The 23776-nt window shown below is 46.3% G+C and overlaps 1 protein-coding gene across 4 annotated transcripts in view; it reads left to right on the top strand.

Moving 5' to 3' along the window:
• Window positions 1-23776, top strand: part of COL27A1 (collagen type XXVII alpha 1 chain) — a 190885-nt gene that overhangs the window by 75648 nt on the left and 91461 nt on the right. For all 4 annotated transcript variants that reach the window (XM_062640328.1, XM_062640329.1, XM_062640327.1 and 1 more), the window contains 7 exons: window positions 2617-2670; window positions 4637-4690; window positions 9732-9776; window positions 10667-10720; window positions 12779-12823; window positions 15204-15257; window positions 16443-16487. In XM_062640328.1, coding sequence (XP_062496312.1) covers window positions 2617-2670; window positions 4637-4690; window positions 9732-9776; window positions 10667-10720; window positions 12779-12823; window positions 15204-15257; window positions 16443-16487 — 351 coding nt within the window. The remainder of the gene's footprint in view (window positions 1-2616; window positions 2671-4636; window positions 4691-9731; window positions 9777-10666; window positions 10721-12778; window positions 12824-15203; window positions 15258-16442; window positions 16488-23776) is intronic.

Below are 23776 nucleotides of genomic sequence, written 5' to 3'. Positions count from 1 at the left end.
TTGTCCAGTTGTGCTGGTGATCACTAGTGCTGTGTTATTGGGCTGCTGTGTTTCTGAATCCATCTTTTGCAGGGTCCACCTTATTATTGATCTCTTGCACAGATTGCAGCTGATGAGTCGAATTCCTGCTTGGAGCTGGAGCTCCGAGTTGCACTGACTTCAGTGGCATTGCACCCACTTGTGTCACCTGAGAGTTTAGCCCATGGTGCTTTTCACATCCACTTACAATGTGCAATTGCTTAAAGGGGCTTCTTGCCACTATTTGCATTCTCTGTGTTGTCCTTGGCAGCTGCAGAAGTGCAATTACATCTAGTTAGCAAAGACTGATTATAGCAGATAACCTCTTAAATGGCTGTAGACATATGTGGGCTAGGGTTGTGGCTGGCTGTGTGACCTGTAAGCTGCTGGAAGGGGGGCAGGAGGGGTGTTGCTAACAAGTAAGTGCAGCACTGAGGATGCCCTAATAGAGTTTGGGATTGGGAGGAGGGTTAGCTGTCAGACAGGGTGTGTTTTTAAAAGCCATTACAAGAGATGGGTTTGCATCTCTCATCTGGAGGCTTTTGGCATCAGACATGAATATGGTTTGCTTAGTTAGCTGCTCTGGATGAACCTCTCTTGTTATAGCACTAGGAAAATCTGATTTTTTCCTTTTAGTGAATGGTTTGGCTCCAAGACAGCTCATCAGTTTGGCTCACTGCTGTTTAAAATACTATTAGTGGGATTGCAAAGCTGAGGTGCTTAAATGGTGCAGCTCCAGACTTCTCCCACATAGGGAAAAACCAGAACACAATTTCTTCCTTTACAAGAAGTAGTTTGCTCAGTCAGTTGGGATGGGAAAGCGAGAAGCTTGTGGGCAAGGTGCTGTGGCTTAGTGATGGACAAGGCTTGGTCTAATTCCCATGTTGTGGTTGCTGCACAAGAGGAGTTGGGCAATTAATTCACAATTCCAGCCCTCACATGCAGGCATCCATTCGCTCTGGCCCTGATGCCATCTTGCTGATGAATCTTAGGGATGTGTGGTCCTGCTTGTGGCTATAGTTCTGTGTGATGGTCTCAGCAGTGTCGAACACAAAACCATGATGTAAAGCACAGTCTTTGAGTTAATGTGATCTGCAGCTCCCATGGTACAACGTAAGAGGCTTGTATTCCTTTACATGGCTCAATGTCATTGCACTGAGCACATGGCAGGGTTTAGGGAGAGTGGTGGCTGTCTATCTGCTGCAGTAAATGGATACCCTGTGATCCTGGGAGCTGTTCTAATCGGTTCCAAGCGGTTGTAGCACCCACTGACACCTCCGAAGCTCAGAGAGCATTGCCCTGATAACAGCTGCACGCAAAGCAGGATTATCTGCATGACTTCATGTAGTGTCTGGAAACCAGGCAGCCTTCATTCAGAACTTGTGCAGATGCATCTGCCTTGAATCAGCACTGCTCCCTACAGTCCATAGCCAAGTAGTCTCGCTGCCTGTGAGCCTTGCAGCTTGTGGTGGATGGTGGCGGAGGAGAAAGGGAGATTTACACCCCGGGCAAGGTGAGAACAGCATGTTGAATGTAGTCTCAGTGAGGCTCAGCTGGCTGAAACTAGACCTTTGTGCTGTTAATGAGAAATGCCAGCTAATAAATACTATTATTCCTTTGTAGGGTCTCACCTTCCCTCCAGTCACTTCACTTGACAGCCATTCATTAACCCTCACAATTATCCTGTGCTGGGCAGTTAGTTTTGAATCCCGTGCTGGTGATGTGACACAGAGGGGTTACAACTTCTTTATGGTCCCAGGGGTGTTAAATAGCCAGTGGCTGATACCTGTGTCCTGGCTGTGCCAGAACTGATGTTAGACAGACCTAAGCTGCTTAGTGTGGCAAACCTTTCCTCTCCCCTGCCAAAAGAACCTGGCAGACTTCAAATCTCTTCTAGTTTTTGCCTACTTCAATCTCTCACCCCACTAGGTGCACGCGTTACCTCTCCTTTTAAGAGTCTGAACTGGGATTTTCAAAGGAATAGATGTTCAATTCCAGCCTCTGCTCAAGGGGAGATCACAGCCTTAAACTGCGATTATTCTCATCACGGTTGTTAAAAAGGAAAATCAAGAATACTGCCACTTAGGACAAAGTGTGCCTCTTGCTTCTGCCAGCCTGGAAGCCTCGCAATTGCTCTGGCTCTTCACAGAGTCTAATTAGGGTAACTTTCTCTGCAGTTTCATCTGTTCCCCACAGTTAAAAAAGCAACAGCATCTCACAAGTTGTTAAGAAGGGTGGTTGAGCCACAGTAATAGGCTTGGTAATTATTTTTGTGACGGTAGTTGTAGACAAGGAAGAAATCACAGCTGTCTACTCTAATGAACATCAAAAGCCCTGACACTGCCTTCTTCCAGCTATCCTTTCTTTAGTCAATTTAATACTGTCAAATACTATTTAAAACTCAATGCTTTAGCAGCAGCAGTAACTCACCAAAACCACCTCGAGCAAAGCAGCTATACCCAAGGACTTAATACATTTGGGATGTCAGAGAAAGAGATAAAACCAAATGTTTCTCTAATTTGGAGGCTTGGAGGAGCAGAAACACATCCACGGGCTGGGTGCTTGGATTATGTCATTAATGTAAGCTTATCATTTCAGGGTCAGAAAGGTGATCCTGGGCTGTCGCCTGGAAAAGCTCGCAATGGACAGAAGGTAAGATGCTGTCCCTGCCCAGGCAGCAAGAGCATGGTGTGATTTAAGCCCTGTGCATACATGTGGAGGGGTCCATGCTGCAGCTACTCAAGTCGACTTAGGACTGAAAATGAAGATTTAGACCCCGGATTCAGGATTAAAGAGAGGTAGCTGAGGTATTGACCACAATGCACTGAGGTGCCTCCTGCCACAGCTTCTTGTTGTCTAAGTGTTTATCTGTCTTATGCACAATCTGCAGCCCAAACTTAAGTCCCTTCTGCTGCAGGAAAGTGGCTACTGGAGTATTTAAACCAGCCTGTATGAGATAGAGCCAGCTCTGGGCATGCAGCTGCGGAAAGAGGCAATCCCAGTGTAATAAAAACCTTGAAGGCAGAGGGAAGGATGCTCACGCCAAGGAGCTGAGAGAGCTGTGGTTTGCATTAGGTCACATACACAGCCCACAGCAGATCACCACTGGGAGAGCAGCCTTCCAAGCCATTCCATTGCCAGAGAATGGTCCCTGCTGTGTGATAACCAGGGGCCTTTCCACCAAGGTCTGCTCAAATCAGCACAGAGCACACAACTGGAAGCGTAGCTGGTTGCTGGATTCAGCAGTTGCTAAGGATCAGAGTTGTGCTAATTCATTTCAATAAGTTACAGCTCCCATCTTTGCAGTTTCACAGCTGAGAAGTCTTTACTGAGGCAACAAGGCCTCACAGAAGTCTAAAAATGAATGGTGGAGTGATCATGGCTCCACAGCATCCACCTCAATTAGTTCCTTCAGTGGCGTGCCTGCACAATGCTTCATAACTCATGTCCAGGGCAAGAAGCCTGGTTCTCTTCCTTTCATCATGAGCCTTGCTATAAATGCACAGCTAATAGAAAGCATCAGCCATGAAGAACATGAGCCCTTCATCTGAAAATAGATGCCTCTGTGAAGCACAGCAAGCCACAGAGATGCAAGATGGAGGGTGACGCTGCAAAACACTTGGAAGGCTCAGTCTGGACCGATGCTTTCAGCTTAACAGCACGAGATGCCTTTTGAAATTCCCATTACACTACATGGGAATGGCATCGCATGGAAATCATCCACCCACAGTCTGGAACTGTTTTCTCACAAGCATGCTCAGGGTAAGAAAGGGAGAGATGCAGATCGCTTTTAGCTCGTGTTAACAAGGCTTTTATTCCTGTTAGCAGTAATAGAAACAAGGAGTTTCCAGCAGGAGTTTGGAGTGATGCCTAATTTTTGAGCTAGATACTCCAAATGCTGATTTAGGAAGCAGGCACAGCAGAGGGTTAGACATTCTGAAAGGGTTTTTGATCCTAATCAGAGGAGGCTGAAATGGGCTCCTACAAATGGATTGGATGCTAGAGAGGTCTCACAGCGATGCGCTTATCCACTCCCATTATGGTTTGGGGATGCCAGCTGGGATGTGATACAAACCCTTCCCAAAAGCACAGGCCACTGAGGGAACCTCCCCACCAGCAGCCTGCAAAGGTTCAATCCATGTCATATAGGCAGGTTAAATAACTATCCCATCATCTGCACTGGAGCTGTGGGCTGAGACAGTGCAGTAGCCGAGTGTGAGCAGATCACAGGAGGTACCTGTTGCTCTTATTGCATTTAAGATATAACATTTTCTTGCCTTGGTGGTTTAAATGTCTATCAAAAGGAGAATAAGGGTTGTGACTAAATGAGATCACTGAGGGGGGACACACACACGATGAAGGACACATCATTCATTCTGCTGGCAAAAAGCTGGACTCCAGAAGCAGCTGCCATTAGTTAACTGGGGTTATGATTTATACGAGCCAGTTAATAGAGATGTTGTTTAAATCTGTGCTTCTTATCCATCAGCTTTTGAAACGTTGCAATTAGAATCAGAAATATCAATGTTGGGTGCTACTGTTGGCAGATAATTTCAGTTCCCATATGCTAGACATAGGGAAAATGTTGCTGAAAAACTAATTCAACTGATTCCTACAGGGAGACGTGGGCTTACCTGGTTTGACCGGCTTCCCTGGACCGCCTGGTAGAAAGGTAAGAGTATTCTTTGCTAGTGAATTAGGGCAGCATCTTTAAGTTTTGTTCTCTAACTCTGCCTAAAGGATGTAGTTAAGTCCTAGTGCCCAACAAATAGGTTTCATGCCAATTCCACAGGTGTATAGACTGGAACATAGCCTAAAGGTTGTATCAGCAAGACTATGAGATGAAATTCTGGATCCAGATATCTGTTCCTTCTTTGTATTCCATGTCCTACTGCACCACATTGTCCCTCTGCACCCTGACACTGGGTCTTCATCAGCAAGCTGAATTTAGGTCTGGTTCAGCCAACATTATAATTAAATGGATCTACAGCTGGGATTCAGGACAGGTTTAGGTATTCCAAGGAAAGCTTGACTGTCTCTCCTGGTAAAGTTCATTTCAAACAGAATATCTGTATTGCTTCCTTCTGTTTTGCTTGGAGATCAACAGCACTAGCTGGGTTTTACTGTATTTGCTTCCATAGTGATCACTGAACACCATTAACATCACCAACAGCATACCTATGCCTAGAAAAGGTTATGTAGAGGTAGATCTGTCCCTGCCTTCATGCTACAGCAGTGTGTGTGCTTGTACTCATGCATTCAAGTCTGCACAGCAATACCTTTGGCAATCCTTAAGTGTATATTAATATACATGATATATAATTATATATGAATAACAATACCTTCAGCTCATGTCTTTTATATATCAAGGGTATTTCAATTGTCCTTCCCATTACAGCGTGTGTTGGTAGGTTGGTTTTTGGAAGCTGGTTCTGTTGCAGGGAGCGTTTGATAGTTGGGCTCAGTGGACACAACTCCCCTTCCCAACAAGCCAACATTGGCACAGCTAAGCTGAACACTTCAAATTAGCATCTTGTTTCAATCACTTCATCAGTCAATGGGCCATTGAAGATGTACTGATCCTCGGGCCAATGAGCCGCACACAAACACCTACTCGGGTATGCTTGAAGCCTCTGGGGGAAGAAAGAAGGTGTGGAGGAGGCTGAAAGAAACCTTCCCTCTCCTTGATTGTTTGTTATACGTTTTATATGGGAATCATATTGCAAAGAGTAGGGGCTGAGTTCATTTTTAAGCTCCCAAGGCTGGTCAAGCTTGGGGTGCTGTGTGGAACTAGGAGCAGCAGAGTGATTAATTACTGATCTTTTGCTGTCACAAAGAGTTCTAACAAATTGGGTGTTAAGAATGGCATTTTCCTGCTGTGACAGCTCATAAACCAAAACCTTGTGGTTGTGATCAGCAAAATGCAACGTCAGGAGTGCAAGGGCTCAGAGTGGAAAAAGCAGAGAAGGAACAGGAGGTTGAACCAACATTCCCCGAGTCCAGCACATGGCCTTTATATCTGATCTCAGCTCCCCAGGATAGGGCAAAGGAAAGGGTATGCTTCTGTTTCCTCAAGTAAAGAGCAAGTTGGATGCTGAATCTTTTCCTTTGGTGCAGCTTAAAGAAAACCCCACCTCTCAGTAGCACTGCTCTGGCAGTGGCTTTGGTGTAACCTGGCTTTTATTAGCATCCTGCATTAAGAAAAACTTTACAGCTGTTGGAGAAATGTTTGGAAAAATATCCCTTTCTTTTTTTTTTTTTACTCTGGATTCCCTGCTGGCATTGTCCCAGTGAAAATATGCTGGGGTGTTTGACTGATGGTGGGCAACGCATCTTGGCTACCAGAAAACAGCAATGCCTTGGAAATGGACATCCCTCCTGCTCACCCCATGTGAAAAGAGCTCGAAGGGCTTTGATCTGAGAACGCCATGTAGGAGCCTTGAAACAGGCAAAATACTTCACAAGGGGGAATAAAATACTTTTCCCATTAAATGAAACAACTGGCTCAGCAGCAGGAGCTGGAACCACAACCAAGCAGCATATGGTTTTGGGTAGTGCAGCTCACAGGGTGAATGCGGACCTTTGCTATGTGTAGGATCTGATGCTATGTCTGACCTCGGAGCACTCATTTTGCCTTGCACCCATCTTAGGAGTATATGGAACTGCATTCAATCAGCAGATGTAACTCTCATCCTCTCCACACGATGAGTTGCTTTTGCTTTTGGGGCTTGGCTGTCCTCTTTGATGTCTGTGGGCTTTGATTTTTGGTTGGGGGCTGCAGACTACTATGCCTTGCAGATAAATCTCAGCAGAGCACTGTCATTGCTCCCAGCCTCAAATGCTCTAGAGGAGAAAAATGGTTGTAGCAAAGCAGAGAATCATAGGAGACAGCAGCAGTGAGGGAGAAAAAGCGTTGTTTAAGTCACCCAGAGAGTAAAGACAACTGGGAATTGGTCAGTGCTCCAAAACACATCCTGTTATGGCAGATCTCATTTGCTGGCCTCTTTACTCTTCACATTTCCTATCGAAGTGCAGGATAATCCTTTTTAGCTAGCAGACAGTAGATTATAAATATCACCATAGATGAGTAAATCCTTCACTGGAGTGCAATTTCCTTTCTGAATCACAGCCCTTTGTGTTGAGCACCCTGTAATCATCAGGAAGTGTTTGGATAAAAGGGAAAATGCAGTTGTTTTCGTACCCTCTGCCCTGTCATTTTAGTGCTATTTGAAGAGGACTTTAGCAGGTAAATACTTTCACATTGCAGTCAGCTTTAGCATTCAGAACCTTTTTAGTTTTCTCCTTGCTATAATTAACCTGAGACAGAAATAATGGCAGGATACTATGAAGAAATACACATTCAAAGCTTCCCAGAACTCATGATATATATAGTGTGTGTATATATATATGTGTGTGTATATATATAGGATGCAATAGGATTTAGTAGTAGAGTGTCTCTATATTTAACTTAGGTGCTGTTTACTTACTGTTATAAAGATAGCAGGGCAGTGTTTGGTGCAGACTAGCTCAGGACATACTGTTAGCATCCCTATCCTGCAGGATCCCAACCAGAACAGGATTCAGAGCAGCCAAGCTAGGCACCTATTTCTTACCAGTGGAGGGAGCAGACATCTCTAAGTGTTTGTATCTGTGGAAATAGGTGCTCCAGCTCTCTGGAGACAAAGGCAGCTCATGCTCCAGGCTGGGGCTGGAGGAGCTGGACAGAGGAAACCCCATGGGCTCTGTGTAAATCCCAGGGCACGTCTGGAGATGCTGAACCCAGGGCTGTTTCTTTTGGCAGCTCTCTCTGGAGGAGGTGAGCATGGGGCCAGAACAGATGCTCTCTGTATATACAACACCCTGCTGGTCCATGCTCCAGAGATGGCTAATACTGATACTGGGTGGGTCTGGACCTTCACAACATGCCTTCACCTTCAGGCCAGACACCCAACCAGGGTGTAGCATCCTCCCTCCTGTCTGATGCTGAGCCCCTGTCAAGGAGCCAGGGAGACGGAGGATCTCATGGAGCAGATTCCTGGGGAGGGGCAGGGAGTCCCATCAGCTGGTCCTGCTCCAAGAGCTGCTGAAATGGTGGTTGAAATACAGAGAAAGGGCCCTCAAGGTGGTTCACGTAAGGGCCAGCCAGTAGCCAAATGGTCTTTCAGGTCAGCTACCACCTCCTTAGGAGGTGCAGCTCAGTCAAAAGAGAAGACCATGATACATCAGCAAGGTCAAGCAGGAGAGAACTGATGGAAAGAGAACCAACATTTTTCCAGGCCAGAATGTCTGAATTATGAGCAAGGAGGAATGCAAAGGGGAGCGGGTAGCAGTGGGGATGGCTGAGAGCATCGCATCCCTCTGCCAGCGGAGGCTTAGGCTGCGGGTCTACACTAGCTCATGGGAAGGATAAAAAAGCCATTAAGAAGAGGTGTGGACCTGGGAGCAGAAACAGGCTTGGGTTCATCTGTGAGTGAAGGAAAAGGCCAAGCCCTCAGCCAAACCAGGGGTTGGTTATGACTTCCAGAGCAGGGGGATGCTCCCCTGAGGGTCTCACAGACAGGCAATGTGGCTGTGAGCCCTGGCTGGGGACAGTGAGTAGCAGAGGCTGACTTACAACAAGCAGTTTGTAACCCACTCCAAAAGCACCCCGTTATTTCTGCAGGGATTGTTTCTTGTTTATTCTCTCTCACCATTTGTTTCAAGTTAAGTTTTCTGCCCTTTTTTGTTATAAATCCTGCTGGTCACCCAGCTAAACTGTAACGATTTCATCTTCTCATCTGCTCCGACTCCACTTGGTGGAAATGAGTTTGCTTTGAATAGCTGCAGCAAGATAACAAAGGAGAAGGGAGCAAAAAATGTACCTGAAGTGCCTGTCACTTGCAGGATTTACTGTGTTTGAAAAGAGCCCTAGGTAAAGCCTGGAGAAAGCAAACTCTTCGAATACACAGTGATCAGTCTGCAGCCAAACAGGCTGCCTTTGTCCTGAAGCAGGTTTATGGACAACCTGTGAGAATGATTTGAAGCCTGCAGTGCTTGCCAGTTAGCAAGCTGGACTAAGAAACTCCTTCTCATTAACCCAGCAGAGAGAGCAGGTTAAGAGACAGATGCTCACCATTTTAGGTAGCTTCAGAAAGGAGGACTGGGGATTGTGTTGTACCTTGTAGTAATTAAATTAGAAAATCTGGAAGCTCGACAAATCCAAGCTAAATCAATCAAGTTTCCCTTAATAGTAAAAGGTTATTTTGGTGTTTTCTATGGCATTTGAAGTCCTAAAGCAAAACTGAGCGCTCAGAAATAGGAGTGACTCATATCGTGTAGTCCCCCAACTTGCCCTAAGCCAGCGTTTCAGCCTATAGTTTCCTAAGGGCTTCGCTAAAGGTGTAGGTTACGAATAGACTGATCTGAGTGTAGATACTGCTTAAAGTCTGTTCATGGAGCAAGTCCTTGAGTAACCACCAGGCAAGACCCCAGTGGGTGCAGGTTGCTGCTGCCAGCACGCTGTGTTACACTGGCAGCATAAAGCAGGTGAAAGTGTGTGTGATGGTGCAGTGTTACCCCATACCAAAAACTTTGCTGCTTCTTAGAACTGCAAAAGAAATCTCAAACCAAAACCTGCAGAAATTCAAACCAAAACCAGATTATTATTATTATTATTATTGTTGTTGTTGTTGTTGTTTTCCTTCTTCTTCATCTCTTCTCTCCTATTTCAACAGGGATATAAAGGCTACCCTGGACCGCCAGGTCACCCTGGAGACCAGGTGAGTCTTCCCCCTTTCCAACACTGAACCTTTAGAGAGGGGGATGGATTTGCTGACTCTGCTGCTAGTTTGGATGCTGTACAGCCTGCTCAGTGTGGCCAGCCAGCTCCTTCCCAGGGTAACGTAGTACACACAGGGATGTGCAGTGAACTCCAGCTGTACACATGCACTGACCAAGCACCGGCAGGTTGGGAGGAGACTACCTTGGAGTTTCCATTTGATTTCTCATTTTCATTTGTAGACCAATACTAAGTGGTGGTGGAAGAAACACCAGCTCCCTACTACCCCCTTTATGTTTCCTTTTACATTAACTTCACCTGGAGTTTACTAACCACATCGTATTAAGTACTAATATGTAATTCCCCTCCCAAAGCCCATTCCCATCCTCCCCTTTTCTCTCCCCTCCCTCTTTATTTGGTTTAGCCTGATGTTTGCAGTTCAGGAAGGAAAAAAAAGGCAATGAATAGCAGGCCCTGTTAGCAGTGATGTTAAAGGATATTATACATGAATCCATTTAGTTTAGAAGAATTTTGGCAGTGCTTCCACCCCAGTAAAATGGTTCCATATGCCAGATATAGATGCAGCCTTGCACCTTCTCTTAGCCTCCTTGTTTCAAACTATCTGCTGCTTTCACTGCAGATGGAGGGAGAAGGAGGAATAGCAACACTTGCTTAATGCATGGATCCTACTGACTTGGCTTCCATGTGTTTCTCCCTCCTCATTCATTTATCCCACTGTTTACCCTGAATATTTGCTTCCTCTCTATAAGTTTGCATCAGGTTGATCCATTCCAGCCCCTTTTCTCAGCTCGGAGAATAAAGCAGCTAAAAAGGTTCCTCAAGTGTGACACCCACCTTACCTGATGTGCCTTTTCTTTTCTCTTCCCAAAGGGCGAACGAGGAGCAGATGGAAGTCCAGGAGCCAAAGGTTATCCTGGCAGGCAGGTGCAGTAAATCTCATCGTGCTGTGCACAGACTAGGGATTTGGGTGTGCAGGTAGCTAAATGTGTGCCCTGTTGAATACGTGTCCCACTAAAGAGAGTGCAGACCTCTGGACTATGCCTGAGTATTAGGCACGTTTTGCATCTAATATTGGACAAGTTAGGAACCTGGGACAGAAAAAGGCATGTTGCTGTAAGAAATTATTCAGATGAATTCTCACTGTTAAAATTCACTAGCAGAATCATATATGTACATATATATAAAACTACTTGTGGACCATAAATGCATACAAAGACTGTATTTCCAGCTGCCAAAAAAAAGATGATGAAAGAACACCAAACCTTTGTTTTCAAAGGAAAATGGATCAAGATTGGACACTTCGTTTCTTACTGATGTAAGATGCTGAGTAGTAGGAAGAAAATTAAGATGAAAGAATTGTAAGACCCTAAATGAAATGTGTTGGAGGGCAGAAGACCTGGCCCTGTAGCACTCTACAGTGAAAAGAGTTTGTCCTGCTAATGGACACATTAATGTTGGATTTAGCCGCATTAAGTCTCTGCCAAGAGGCAGGCAGGTGTCAGAGACTCCAGGCAGTCTGTTATGAGTCTATCAGGCTTGTCATGAGTTCGTATGTGTGCAGGTTATTGGACTAAAAATGATGTAGATGCACAGAACGTATCTACATCCCCTGCCTTGGACCATCAATAATGAATGATCCATTTTAAATTGAAAATTAAACGGATACCTTGCTTAGCATGCTGGAGAGTGCAGATGGTAGAACTGGATAAAGAGCTTTATGCACCTGACTAAATGCTCCATTCATACTCTGAAAGGCTCTTAGAGACTTGAATGCCAAAGAAGCTCCTAGGTGTGAAGGTGTGTTAGATGACCAAAAAGAAGAGGTCCAAGCTATTTTGGACACACAAGGTTAATGAGTGCAATTCACAGCAGCCTTCTGCCCATCTGATAAGCAGGGTGAAATCTTTGCCATTGACATACAAAGAACAAAAGTGCTTTCTTAAAACGGGCTTTGGGTCAGGAAAGAGGCTTTTTCTTAAGGCAGCTTTTTGAGCTTATCTGAAATGTGTACCCAGCATTGGAGCTGTTTACTTTGCTGAGATTTTACTGCTTGTTACTCCTGTCTCTGCTGGCTCTGCAGCAGTATGGGAAAGGGAGCTTGGCTCTGCTGTGATTTGCACATCGGAGGCAGGACTGTGAACCTCACCCCCATGGCTGAAATCTTTGGCAACCATACAAGAGCTAGGAGAGAGCACAACCTGACTTTCACATCCCAGGCTGTGTGTGCAGTGCTGCCAGCTAAAGAAACTAGGGACTTTGCCTTTTCTTTTTCTCTTTTCCCTTCCAAAAAAGCCCAACAACATTTGGAACTAGAGAAAAAATTGACCTGGAAGCTTGCTAGAAGACAATAAACGTGAAAATCCATTATGCATTTTTACTGGGTTTATTTCCACAGCACTTTAAATGAGCAGCAATAGGAATAGAAGTAGAATAAGGAATGTGTTTTCTACTCTTTCCATAGCTGTCGATGCTGCAAAAGGTTAGAGAGATTGTGGTACCCACACTGCTAAGTGGTTTTCTGGGCTGTAGGAATTAGAGAGGCTTTCTCACTGCCCCAGGGTCTGCCTGTGTTCCCTAAACAGGTATTGAAATACATTTGTGATTGCTGTGCATGTGTTCAGTTAGGCAGGAAAATGAATCGAGGGCTGTTGGGTACAGAGCATCACTGTCCATCGCATCTCAAGTGTAACACAAGCTCTGTGCACCCTGCTGCATTAGCCTTTTTGATCAGAAATCTCTACTCCAGCCCCGGGGAAGGCTCACTATGTGCAGCAGTCTCAGGTTCTGCAGAGTCCTAGCTCCTCAACAATGGGAGATCTGTTATTTGTATGTTTTGTCCTTATTTTCTCCTTTGTTGCTATGCCTTGAGCTGGGCACTGAAAGCAGAACCACGCAGGGATAGTGCTGGGGATTTGGCACTGCTCGATGGGTTAGGTTAAAGCTTGTCCACATTTGTCTTTGTTTTTTTCCCTTCTGTTCTAGGGTTTACCTGGCCCCATAGGGGAAGCTGGCCCAAAAGGCAGTCGGGTAAGCAGCCTTTCATTGTCTTTTCCCTACTTGTTTTTACCAAAAGCTTCTCAAGAAACCTTATGCTTAATTTTGCAATCCTGAAACTATTTGTTTTTATTTGTTGGATTCTGAGGGTTTCAACCATGCATGGCTTGTTTACTGAACCACTGCTCCACTTTTTATATTAAACATGGAATGCACCAAGATCAAAGTTCAATAACAGTGCCGATGATACCAAGTCAGAGCTCACGTTGCAGGAGAGCAAAGAATGGCAAACAAATTCCTACCGAAGACCAAAGTCTGGCCTTTCTGCCAGCCCCATCTCCCAAAGGCCTCTTTAGTTTCAATAAGTGTGGTTCAGCGGTCTTTGACCACGCTGAATATGGGCTCTTTTGGGTATAGTCCTGGGTTTGGGAGTGATTTATACCATTATGCCAAATAGCAAGCCAGCATCTTGAAGCCATGTGCAAATACAAACAGTACCTCTGTTCTGCCCGGTTTTGCTCATCAAATTGAATTGCTGGAGGTTCATTCTCACTGCAGAGGACTATTTTTATGTATTTTTTACCACTGAAGGTTCTCATTAATCACATTCTGTTCTTTTCCTGCAATTATCAATTCACAATGAGATTCAGACCCAATAAAATCCCCCGTTTCTCTAACGCGATGCTTTCTCTGTATGCAGTAAATTCAAGCAGCTGGCTTTCATCACTAGGAAAACTGCAAGGAATAAACAAATGCTGACCCTGTGGCTATTCCTGAGCTGGGAAGGGAGGTGGCATGTTCAGTGTCCTGCAGGAGAGAGGAAGATCTCAGAGTTGGAACTAGATGACCTTAAGGTCCTTTCCAACCCTAACTATCCTATGATAGCACAACTTGCCCGCCTCACTTCTGCAAGTGATGAAGTTCTATGTCACTGGCCCAACCAGCACCTCATGTAATTGTCATACGGTGGATGTGCAGAATGTGAGGCTTGAAAACTGTTTTCCACTTTGCACCCCTGAGTGCCAAGCACTGAAATATTCATGGCTACTCAGGAAAGCCATTTCTCAGTTCAGTTGCAGTCAATCACAACTGGGTACTAAATGGGATATCAGCATTTTGTGCATTCAGGGAGCCAACTGTGGGCTCTCCTCCATCCACTACCTCTCTTCTTTATCTCCTGCAGGAAGTAGTGCAGGAGTTATGTGATTTGACTTGGGATTCAGGAGGCAAAGGCAGACAGCACCATTTTAATGTAGCCACGTTTCCCAGCTAGGTATTATCCCTAAAGGAAGCATGAGCTAAAGGGAGTGGTGAAGAAGTTTGGTGGGGTTGACAGGAAGAGAAGTAGTGATGATTGGAGGAAGAAAGATGAGAGAAAATCAGTGTTAACACTTGGCTCCCGTAACAGAGAGGTGCCACTGAGGGGGGCTCCCTGCTGAAATTCACTTCCTTTTGATTCTGCATGTTTGGCAGAAATTAGTCCTTTGCAAAGGAGCAGCACACAAGGTAACTTTGTGCTAACTGCCGAGCAGAGAGGATTAAACACAAGGCTTGGATTGTTGAAGGGAAGGGAAATGTGGCATTTGATGCAGCGTGTCTTGTCTGAGCAGGATCCCAAGGCCACGTACTTGAAAATGAGGAGTGTGAAAGGAGCAGGTTTTGTGTGAAACACATTGATGCAAAGGAGGCTTCTTTGCAGTTGGGTGTCAGAGGGTCTCTATCTACAGGGTGAGCCTTGTACATCAGTCCAAAGAGCCTGAAGTGGCACTTTCAGCCTCTCTCTGCCTAGACCCAGCTTTGGTGCTTGGGTGGACAAGAGTGTTTGCACAAGGCCTTGCCGGTGCAATGGCTTGCATGGAAAGGCTTTAGGCAGAGCTATTACTGATTCACTCCTCTCTCAGCAAGGATGTGGTCAGCAGCTTTGACTGCCAGAAAGTGGTGGTGTTTGCATACAAAAGAGCTGCAGTGTTTGACCACCATGTGGTAGAGGACAAGCAGAAAGGGCTTGGTACAACAGGATGCTTCCCCAACACAGTCGGGAATGAGTGCCCAAGGCAGGGAAAGAGCCATGAAAGGAGGTGTAAGCATGTGGATTATTTCTGCTTTCACTCTTGCTAACCTTGAACCAAGCTCCGTTTCCCCCAGGTTCACTTAGTGCCAGCCCAGGTAAGGTTTCTTCTTGCTGGCCTCTCCCTGCCTGGAGTCCTCATGATCCCTGGTGTGAGGGTATGTGCCCTTGGACTACATCGTGGAAGCCAGCACCATGCAGTCCATGGGCATATACACTTGCCTCAAGGTTTATTTCATCACGGCTGCCATTGACCAACGCTGGAGGATGCTCTGCTGTTCAGGGAAGACTGACTGGCTGCTAAGGGAGAAATGTATTTGACTACTTGTTTCCTCTTTCCTTTAGGGATACATTGGTCTCCCAGGATTATTTGGGCTACCAGGGGCTGATGGAGAACGAGTGAGTATTTTGTGGAGAAAACCTTGTTTGAATACAGTTTTTCAGATCCTGTTGTAACCTTCTTTATCCCTTGTTCTGGAGGGAAAAGGCAAGCATCCCTAGTGTTTTCCCATGCCTTTTTAGCCTGTTTCTACCCTTGCATGGAGACCCATGTCTCTATCTAATACTGACATTCATGTCAGCGAAAAAAAAGGCTTCAAACAGGGTCAATGCACATCGCTGTTGAGTACAGAGGAGAGGTTTTCCTTCGCTTAATCCCCTGCCTTCCTCTTCTCCCTTACTAGTTCGTCTTAGTGGGATGGGGCGGGGATAAGGATGTATGTGGAAATTCCCTGCTCCCACAGCAGTAACGTCCCAGCCACAGCACCCCAGCATTTTGGCTGTCCAACCAGAGATGTCTGGAAAGAACCTGGCTCTTGGAAGGGGTTTTCTGACAATGCCTTTCCTTCCAGTTGCATCAAGTTGAGCAGTCAAGACTGGGGCCTGTGGACAGGCAGTTATGGCTGCAGTTCCCATGTGTCCTCCCTTCCCTCCATCCTTTTCATCACGCCTCCTCCAAACCCACATATCCAGAGCTTTGCAGGACCTCCCTTGCTTTTTTGCTCCCACATCTCCCCACTTGTCTGATCCCTGCCCATCCAAGACCCGCTCTTCCCTGCAAGAGCTCCTAAGAAGGGCCACTGCACGATGAAGACTGTTTTATTCCAGCTCTTTCTCCCTCCAATGGAAGCTCCAGAAACAAGCAATGTCCCGGGAGCATGTGGGAGTGAGCGTGTGTGTGTGTGTGCCTGCCTGGGAGGGGACTACCCTGCGCTCTAGAGTCGCTGATTTAATGCTTGTATAACTAAATAAGAAACATAAACACAAGTTCTCTGGCGAGTGCCTTCGCGGTGGCCTTCAGTCACTTCCAGACCAGTAGCTTAATGACTGCTCCTGCTAAACACAGCTCCAGCCTCTTGCCCTGGGTGTGGATGCTGCCTGCATGTGTCCTCAGGGGGGGTGTAACTAATGGGTGAAGGTTAATTGTCTTCTGCTCTGGAAGCTGATTCCTCAACAATGCCGCAGTCATTAGCCTGGTTTGCATTCCCCTTCCTCTTCTAGCTTTGGTTTGTATTGGTGGTTGCCTGTTTGCTTTCTCAACCAGACCTGTTATTTTTCTTCTTTCTCTGTGTGTTTTCCTTGCAGGGGATCCCTGGAGTTCCTGGGAAGAGGGGCAAGATGGGTAGGCCGGTAAAGTTTTTCCTCGTCTAATATGCAGACCTTGTTGAATGAAACTGGAAACAAAGCATCTGGCTTTGGGCTGGGGCCCTTCGTGTCTTCTGATGGGAACTGAATGGGGAGATCAAACAAACCTTTCCATATCTGTTTTCTCTAGCAGGGAGAAACCTGAAGATACAAATGGTGTTCTCTTCCTTTCTTCTATGCTCTGCCCTTTTTTTTTGCACTGTCTCTGTGCTGCTTTAGATCTTACACTTCTCAGATTCTTTTCTGCAACGTCTTCCCCTCCATCTTCCCTCTGACCATCCTCTTCCATGAATTCACTTTTGATTCCCCACTGTGACTGCAGCATCTCAGGTGCCTGTGCCTGCTCTATGCTCCATCACTCCCATCATGTTTGCTGCCTCTTTGCTGTGACTCTCGCCAACCCTTGTACCATCCTGGTTTGTATAATTCCAGTGCACTTTCACATAGAAACCTTTTTGTCCGTGGTGGTGGTACAGAGGTAATGCAGCTACAGATTCAGATGATGTTTGCAGAGCAAGGAGACCAGGTAGATTTGAGAGCTTGGCCAGGAGGAAGAGGTGCTTTCAAGTAGCACTGAATACAAGGGGAAACGGAAAGCTGCATAGAAGAAGAAGGGAGTTTGTGCTGACTGTAGCAAAAAGCAAATTGAAAGCAGGTGGGAAAAGTACTGAAATGAGTAGAGGCAAGAGGGCAAAGACAGAAAGGAAAGCATTTCCCACAGCAGCCTTCTTACAAGCAATTCTGTGTGTGCCTTTAGCAGAATGGTTTTTGCTCCATGTCTCACTGCCTTTGCACCTTGTCCTTCACGTTAGCCTGAGTTTCCCTTGATCCCCTGACACCACTGCACTCACGGGCTCATTGTGAGATGTCCACTCACCCACACAGGGAAGAACTCAGTGCTTTTCCTTGTCACCCTCGAATGCGAACACCGGCTTTGCACAGTCCCACACTCACTGGTGTTCTCACAGTCAAAGCCATGCAAGCATCCCAACAGTGCCACGTTCATCACTGCTGGCTCTTCCTCTTTCCTTGGGATGGAAGGGAGGTTGAGCAGATTCTCTTGGGGTGGCTGGTGGAAATCTGTACCATAACCGAGAGCTCTGTAAAGCCCCTGGTTGCCCCAGAAACCTTTGTGATGAATAATTGCAGAGAGCCCATCGATGGGACGGTGACTCATTGACCAGAGTAAAACAAACAAAGCAACTGTCGTTAGGTGCAGGGTTTCTGCTCTCTGCCTTGTTTCTGCACCGAGCACGCTGGAGGCTCAAAGCATTCCAGCTGTTGTTTGGCTAGTGTTTGGAATCTTCCAGGCAAGAGGTTTTTGTTTGGAGGTCACTGTTACAAACAAGGGGCTCCCCTGAGATCAGCAGGGAATCTCTCAACCATGGAGGCATTTAGGCTGGGATCTAGAGAAGGGATTAAATGGCTGCGCATCAGCACCTTTGTTCTACCCGGCTCCTTCAGAGAGTTCTGGCTCCATCCCTGTTTCATGATATCAGGATTAATAAGAAATCTTGAATGGGCTGATGCTGATGATTTGTACTCTGAGCGTGAAGGAAAAGATTAAGTGACAATCCAGAGTTATTCAGGAAGTCACTGAGAGAATGGAGAGTAGGAACCATTCCCTGGTTCCTTTCCCAGCACTTATCTCCTGGCCTGTGCTGTCTCCCAGCTGGTTCGCAGCGTTAGTGAGCCTGCTGTGATTCGTTTCTGGTCTCTCTCATCCCCACGCCACGCGGTTTGTTGGCATGGCTACTGTTCCTGCTCTATTTCAGTGTTGTCATTGCAAGGGAGGGCTCCTGAAAGCTGCCATCCAAACCTGGTGAATGCTCTGGAGAGTAGGGAAGGAGTTGGTATCAAATACGTTTCTCTACCTAGTTTTGTTTGGGATGAGAGGTGGTGGAGGATGAAGTGCTCGGCAGAGGAGGAGCAGGGGCTGGGGCAGTTTGCATGTGACACCGTGGGCCTCCGAGAGTGATGTAAGAGGGAATGATTAAAATAGAAGAACTGGACATGAGTCAGATCTTGAAACCCTTCCAGGGAAGTTAAGTTTTGCAGAGCTAGGAGGGACATAGTGAATGTGTCGTGGAACCAGCTGACTCCACCTCCCGCTCTGCTCTCCCTGCAGTGCATTTCTAACACGTGGGCCCTGCTGAACTCTGGTGGGCTACGTGGAGAGCTGTGATTACAGTACAATGCACTAGGGAGACTGAAATAACATGAGTCTGTATGCGCCTGGATCTGCTGCCTGGTTTAGACGTAGGCTGGAGGCATGGAGCTGAAGCGGGCAGTCACTTAAGCCTTCAGTCTTGCCAGTGCGGTGGCTGAAAAGAATGGCTTTTTATGGTGGTTTTGTGGATTTTTAGGGTGTTTGGTTGAGCAGCTGGGGAAAATTAATAAATAAAAGGAGAATAAGAAAGGCCCTGTTGCTGTGAGGGCAGCAGGGTTGTGGTCTGCATGGTGCTGGAGGAAAAGGAATGAGAGAAGCTGTTGTTACATGCTAGACTGGCATGCAGAACCAATGTTCCAATCCTAGTTGACCTCTGGAAAGGAGGTGGGCTATCACTGAAGGATGTGACCCACAGGAAGAGGTGCTATAGCTAGTGATCCGTCAAGAAGTGCAAAGCTGGAAGTGATAGGGTTTCCTTATGCTGTGGGAGATGAGTAGCTACCATCAGAAAGGACTGCACTGCAGATTGTATTAACCTTCAAACAGTGTAATGCTTTCAGAAGTTCTCAAGGCCTGTTACAGAAAGAGGCTTAGAGGCAAATCTTCAGGAAATACACCCAAAGAGCTTTGAGCTCTCTTTTTGTTCATCTTTGTTACTGATGTGTGCTTGTATCTCTTTTTCCACATAGAGCATCAGTACTGATACTGCGCTATCACGCCTGATGTTTGCTTGAAATGTGTTTTATGAGTAGTATGATTTTAACAGAGATAGAAAGGAAGGAGCAAAGTTTAGTTCCAAGACACACTTGGGTTTGTCTGAGTTCTACTCACAATTTAGCCAAGCACAGCTGAGGTTTCCTTATAATTTCCTGGGAACCTGCTGGTGTTACTGGTCCCATGCCTGGAGCTCAGCTGAACCCTTGGAGCATCACATCAGAGCAAACACCTTGTGAAAGAAAAGCCCTGGACCAAAAGGTCCATCAGTTTGGGACTTTAAAGCTCATCCAGTTCCAACCCCCTGCCATTGGCAAGGACACCTTCCACTAGACCAAGCTGCTTATGTCTGTGATGATACGCAGCCATGTCCCACCAGCTGCTGGGTGTGTGATGGGGGTTTCTGCCTCCTGTTACCCTCAGGCAAGGGAGGATAACACATCCTGACAGGCATCAGGCTTTGCACAGCCTTTGGCAAGTGCCAGCATGTTGCTGAAGCGCTGCTCTGAGGATACAGCTTGACAGGTAGAGTCAATTACTACTGTGTTAACAACAGGCCCAGAGGCAGGCTTTGTGCTCAGATGTGTGGCCGGAAAAGCTGACACAGCCTGCGAGGATGGCTGGAGTGTGCAAGGCAAGGTGGGGAGATGCAATGCTTCGGGGCTGCTCAGGAGGAAGAGGATGCGGGACCTCGTTTACCCTGTGGCAACTTCAGACAAGCAGCTTCTTGACCGCTTGCACAAACAGGATAACACAATGAGCTCTCCGTTGAGCTCAGTAGCTGCAACTTGGCATGTAAATAGCAAGGATTATACTGCTCAGGTGTCAAGGAAAGGGGTGTTATGAAGTGGCACGTGGATTTTGAGTATTAGGGATCAGTGCGCTGCCAAGTCCAGAAGTCTCCCTTCCCTCTCCCTGTCAGCCACAGCGTGGAGGCTGTGAGAGCCAGCAGCGATCTGGCAGCCACTGCAGCATAGCCTCAGTAGTTGTTGTGAGCATCATCGCGGTGGCAAGCTGCCGCATCTGGCATCAGCTTCCCACGAGCAGACCACAAGCAGGGTCCCCTTTGCCAGCTCTCAGCCTGTAACGTAGTGGTGCTGTCTTGCCAGGCTGTTTTTCATGTCTGCTGTCTTCTTCCACGTTGACTTAGGAAGTTAACATCTTAACTCCTGCTGCAAGTCCTTTCTCTTCATCTTTATCAGGTGTTGGATGCGCGTGTGATACCCCTGTGCTCCCCACCGATATGGGCATCACATGGAAAGGCATTGCCTTGTAGGAGACACTAGAGAGCAAGAAACAGGGCTGCCTTTGGGTTAGGGAGGTTTTGTTTCACAGCTTCCCCCAACCTGTTGATATATGGCTAAGATAACTTAATGGTGAATGTAAGTGCATGGGGCTTTGCCAAGTTACACACTCTCATCTGTTGTCCATGCAAACAATAGGGCCATGTTTCGCCATGTGTCTTGAAAGGCTGGTATAGCCACAAATTACTGGGAAAATAGATTTTGCTCCTCTCTGTAGGGAATAAGGTCATAAACAGCTCCTCTCTTCTTGCTCCAATCTTTTTCTCTGCTTTGGAGGCAGCTGAGGTTCTTCCTTGCATTTGGAGTGAACCAAGCAGGAGTCTCCTGCACCAGACAAGCTGAGATTTGGGAAACTGGTAACAGCATTCAAAGTGCCTCTTCTTTAACTAATAGTTTCCAAACTCCAGTTGACTTGAATGGGCTCCCTTGGCCTGCAAACGGGCAGCCCATATGGCTTTTCTAGTAAGAAACAGAACATAGGCATACACACTAAGAGCTCTCACCTGCTGAGTACCATGGTGCACATGGGCTACTGTGGATGCAGCCATGTCTCTTTTGTCACTGAGATGCTGTTACTTCCCCAAGAAGAAGAAAGAATGGAGCTGTTCTTCTGTTTGAATATTGAGAAACATTTTAAAGAAATATTGTAACTAAAATGGCAAAAATTCTGAGGAAGTAGGGATAAACTGTGGTTTTCCACTTAGCTGGGTGATAGCGCAGTGTGCTGGTCCACAAGGCATTTCTTAAGGTCTGAAGGAAATGGGAATGATTAACTGATCTTAGATGATGTTATCCATATATATCCTCAGAAAACTAATGTTTCTCTTCCACACAGATTCACAGCTCAGGCCTGATTCACCTGAGCACTTGGTGGACTCATCCACCAAGTTGGATGTGTTGGACTTACCCAACACAGACAGCATTCCTTCCCAGCTGGTGTCACAGTTCAGGTTCACCTGTAGGCTCTGTGCAGATAGAGATAAACTTCCAGATGTGGCCAGGTAAAGGTAGTGGGGAAAGGCACAGGCTGAGGATCTATTTGTTACAGGTACAGCCCCAAGATGAGCTGCAGGAAGGAGCACTGTAGGAGCTGATGGACAGGACTTGGGTGGCTCCTCTGCCTTGTGCCAATACCCCAGCAGAGAACCAGAAAGTTTGGTTCCTTCTTCAGGAGCTGCTTGATTTAAAAGCATTAATAAAATAGGATTTTAATCATTCTGTTTGCATGAAAAATCAAGCAGAGGTTCTGGAAATTAATATCAACAAAACTCTGTTACGAGACAGCTTTAGCCCATGAATTGGGTTTTTCCTGTTAGTCACCTAAGTTAATTCTTTGCTAGAATCATTCTTTATTAACCTAGATTCTTTAAATAGATTTGGTTTGAGCAATCAGTGACTTTCTTACCACTGAAGTTGGACACTGGAACTGGGCACCAGTCTCTCCTCCCCTCTGGGCCTGGTTCATCACTCTGAAATGCAGGCACGAGCCCAGAGCAAATGTCACCATCTCTTTTTGGCCTCGGTTGTGTTTCACATGTCTGGAGTTTCCCAGATCTCCATGGTGAGGTGCTTGCATGGTTACTTATCATTCCGGTATCAGCTCATGTGTCTGCTCATGCTGACATCAACCACATAACCTGGCAAGGTGGACAATATTAGCACATATTTCATTTTTGTTAAAGAATGGGCAAAAAGTACTAAAAACTCAGGGAAAAGGGTTTGAAAGTGCCAAAGCTCGTAGCTTCTACTGAGAGAAAAGAAACAAACCCACGGATGGTTTATTTCCAAGAATGTCCCTAGGTGACTTGTATTTCTCATTCAAAAACTCATGAGAATTGAACCAAGGTTTCCTAAGAACAAGAGCATCTTTCTTCTTCCAGGGAAATATTCATTGATAAATCAGATCAGAGCCCAAAAAAGATTCTCTTTAGAAATTATATGGGAAAAATAATGCAAGTATCACTTTAAAGTCTGAGAATATTTCCATCTCCAAAGCTTTCTTAAATAGGAGGATGTTTGATTTGGAAATCTTGGCCGTAAGTTATTAGGAGCATTGGCAGATTCAGTGTTCTTCAGCATTAGGGTAGTGGGGCCTGTGTCATCTGCACTCTGTTAGAGCCCCAGAGATGGGGGAAGAAATCATTCACAAGCATAAAAGGAACAAAGCAAATGGGCAAGAGTGTGGAGGGGCTGTCAGTTAACTTCAGGGATGCTTGGCTGAAGAGGCTTCAAGGGACGTTTGCTCATGTTCTGGTGGAATGGGATGCCCTGGAGGGCTGTGCTCCCACACCTGGAGGGTTAGCTATTCTTTAAAATGCTGTGAAATCTTTATCCAAAGAGGATGTGACCCGGAGCTGTGAAGTCTCTCAGGAAGAGAGAGCAAACCTCCCTTTTGGGTGACAAAGGCGCAGAGCCACATTGGGACCATCAGTTGAGGAAGGCATCTCTCTTCTTCACAAAGGTAGAAGCTGTCACCATCCCATGTCTACACTGAGCAGATGGCAAAGGCTCCTGTATAGCTGTGTGAATTGAGCAGGAACTAGGTCTTCCCAGCTCCCTTTGAGGTGACTCTTGCTGCTCTAGGAACCAGTGCTGGGTTCAGTCGGCCCGCTTTGCCTTCAGCCCACCTGCGGAGGGGCTCACGTCTGCTCTCTGCACCAAGAATGCTCTCAGAGGTGAAAGCTGCCAACATAAGCTATACTTGTTTATTTTACTCTCCTTTCTTTTCCAGTGAATGCCTTCTCCCACCTTCGGCCCCGCTTCCCCACCACCACCTCTTTCTTTTGGTCTGAATTGTTGGACTTGCGATCTCCGTCCCTGGGGAGAGTGCTGGGCAGTGATTCACCTAGCTGGAGCCAACTGGCAAGCAGAGCCTTTAGCAGACAGGACAGGAGGGCTGGTTGGTTTGAGCAGCTTCACCTTCAGCCAACAGGAAAATAAAATCCTATTTTTGGAGAAGGATTCTGTTGGCCTGAAGACCTGCCAGGATTCCTCGGAGCGGCCGCTGCCAGACTTGCCTCCCTTACTCCATCAGGGAAAGTGTTTTAAACTGAATCAGATGTTGTATACATTGCAATACACCCACC

Source organism: Pezoporus occidentalis, unplaced genomic scaffold, assembly GCF_034315485.1.
Source record: "Pezoporus occidentalis ecotype Australia unplaced genomic scaffold, CSIRO_AGI_Poc_V1 ctg64, whole genome shotgun sequence".
In the NCBI taxonomy this organism is placed as follows: Eukaryota; Metazoa; Chordata; class Aves; order Psittaciformes; family Psittacidae; genus Pezoporus; species Pezoporus occidentalis.
This window is presented reverse-complemented; position numbering and strand designations above follow the sequence as displayed.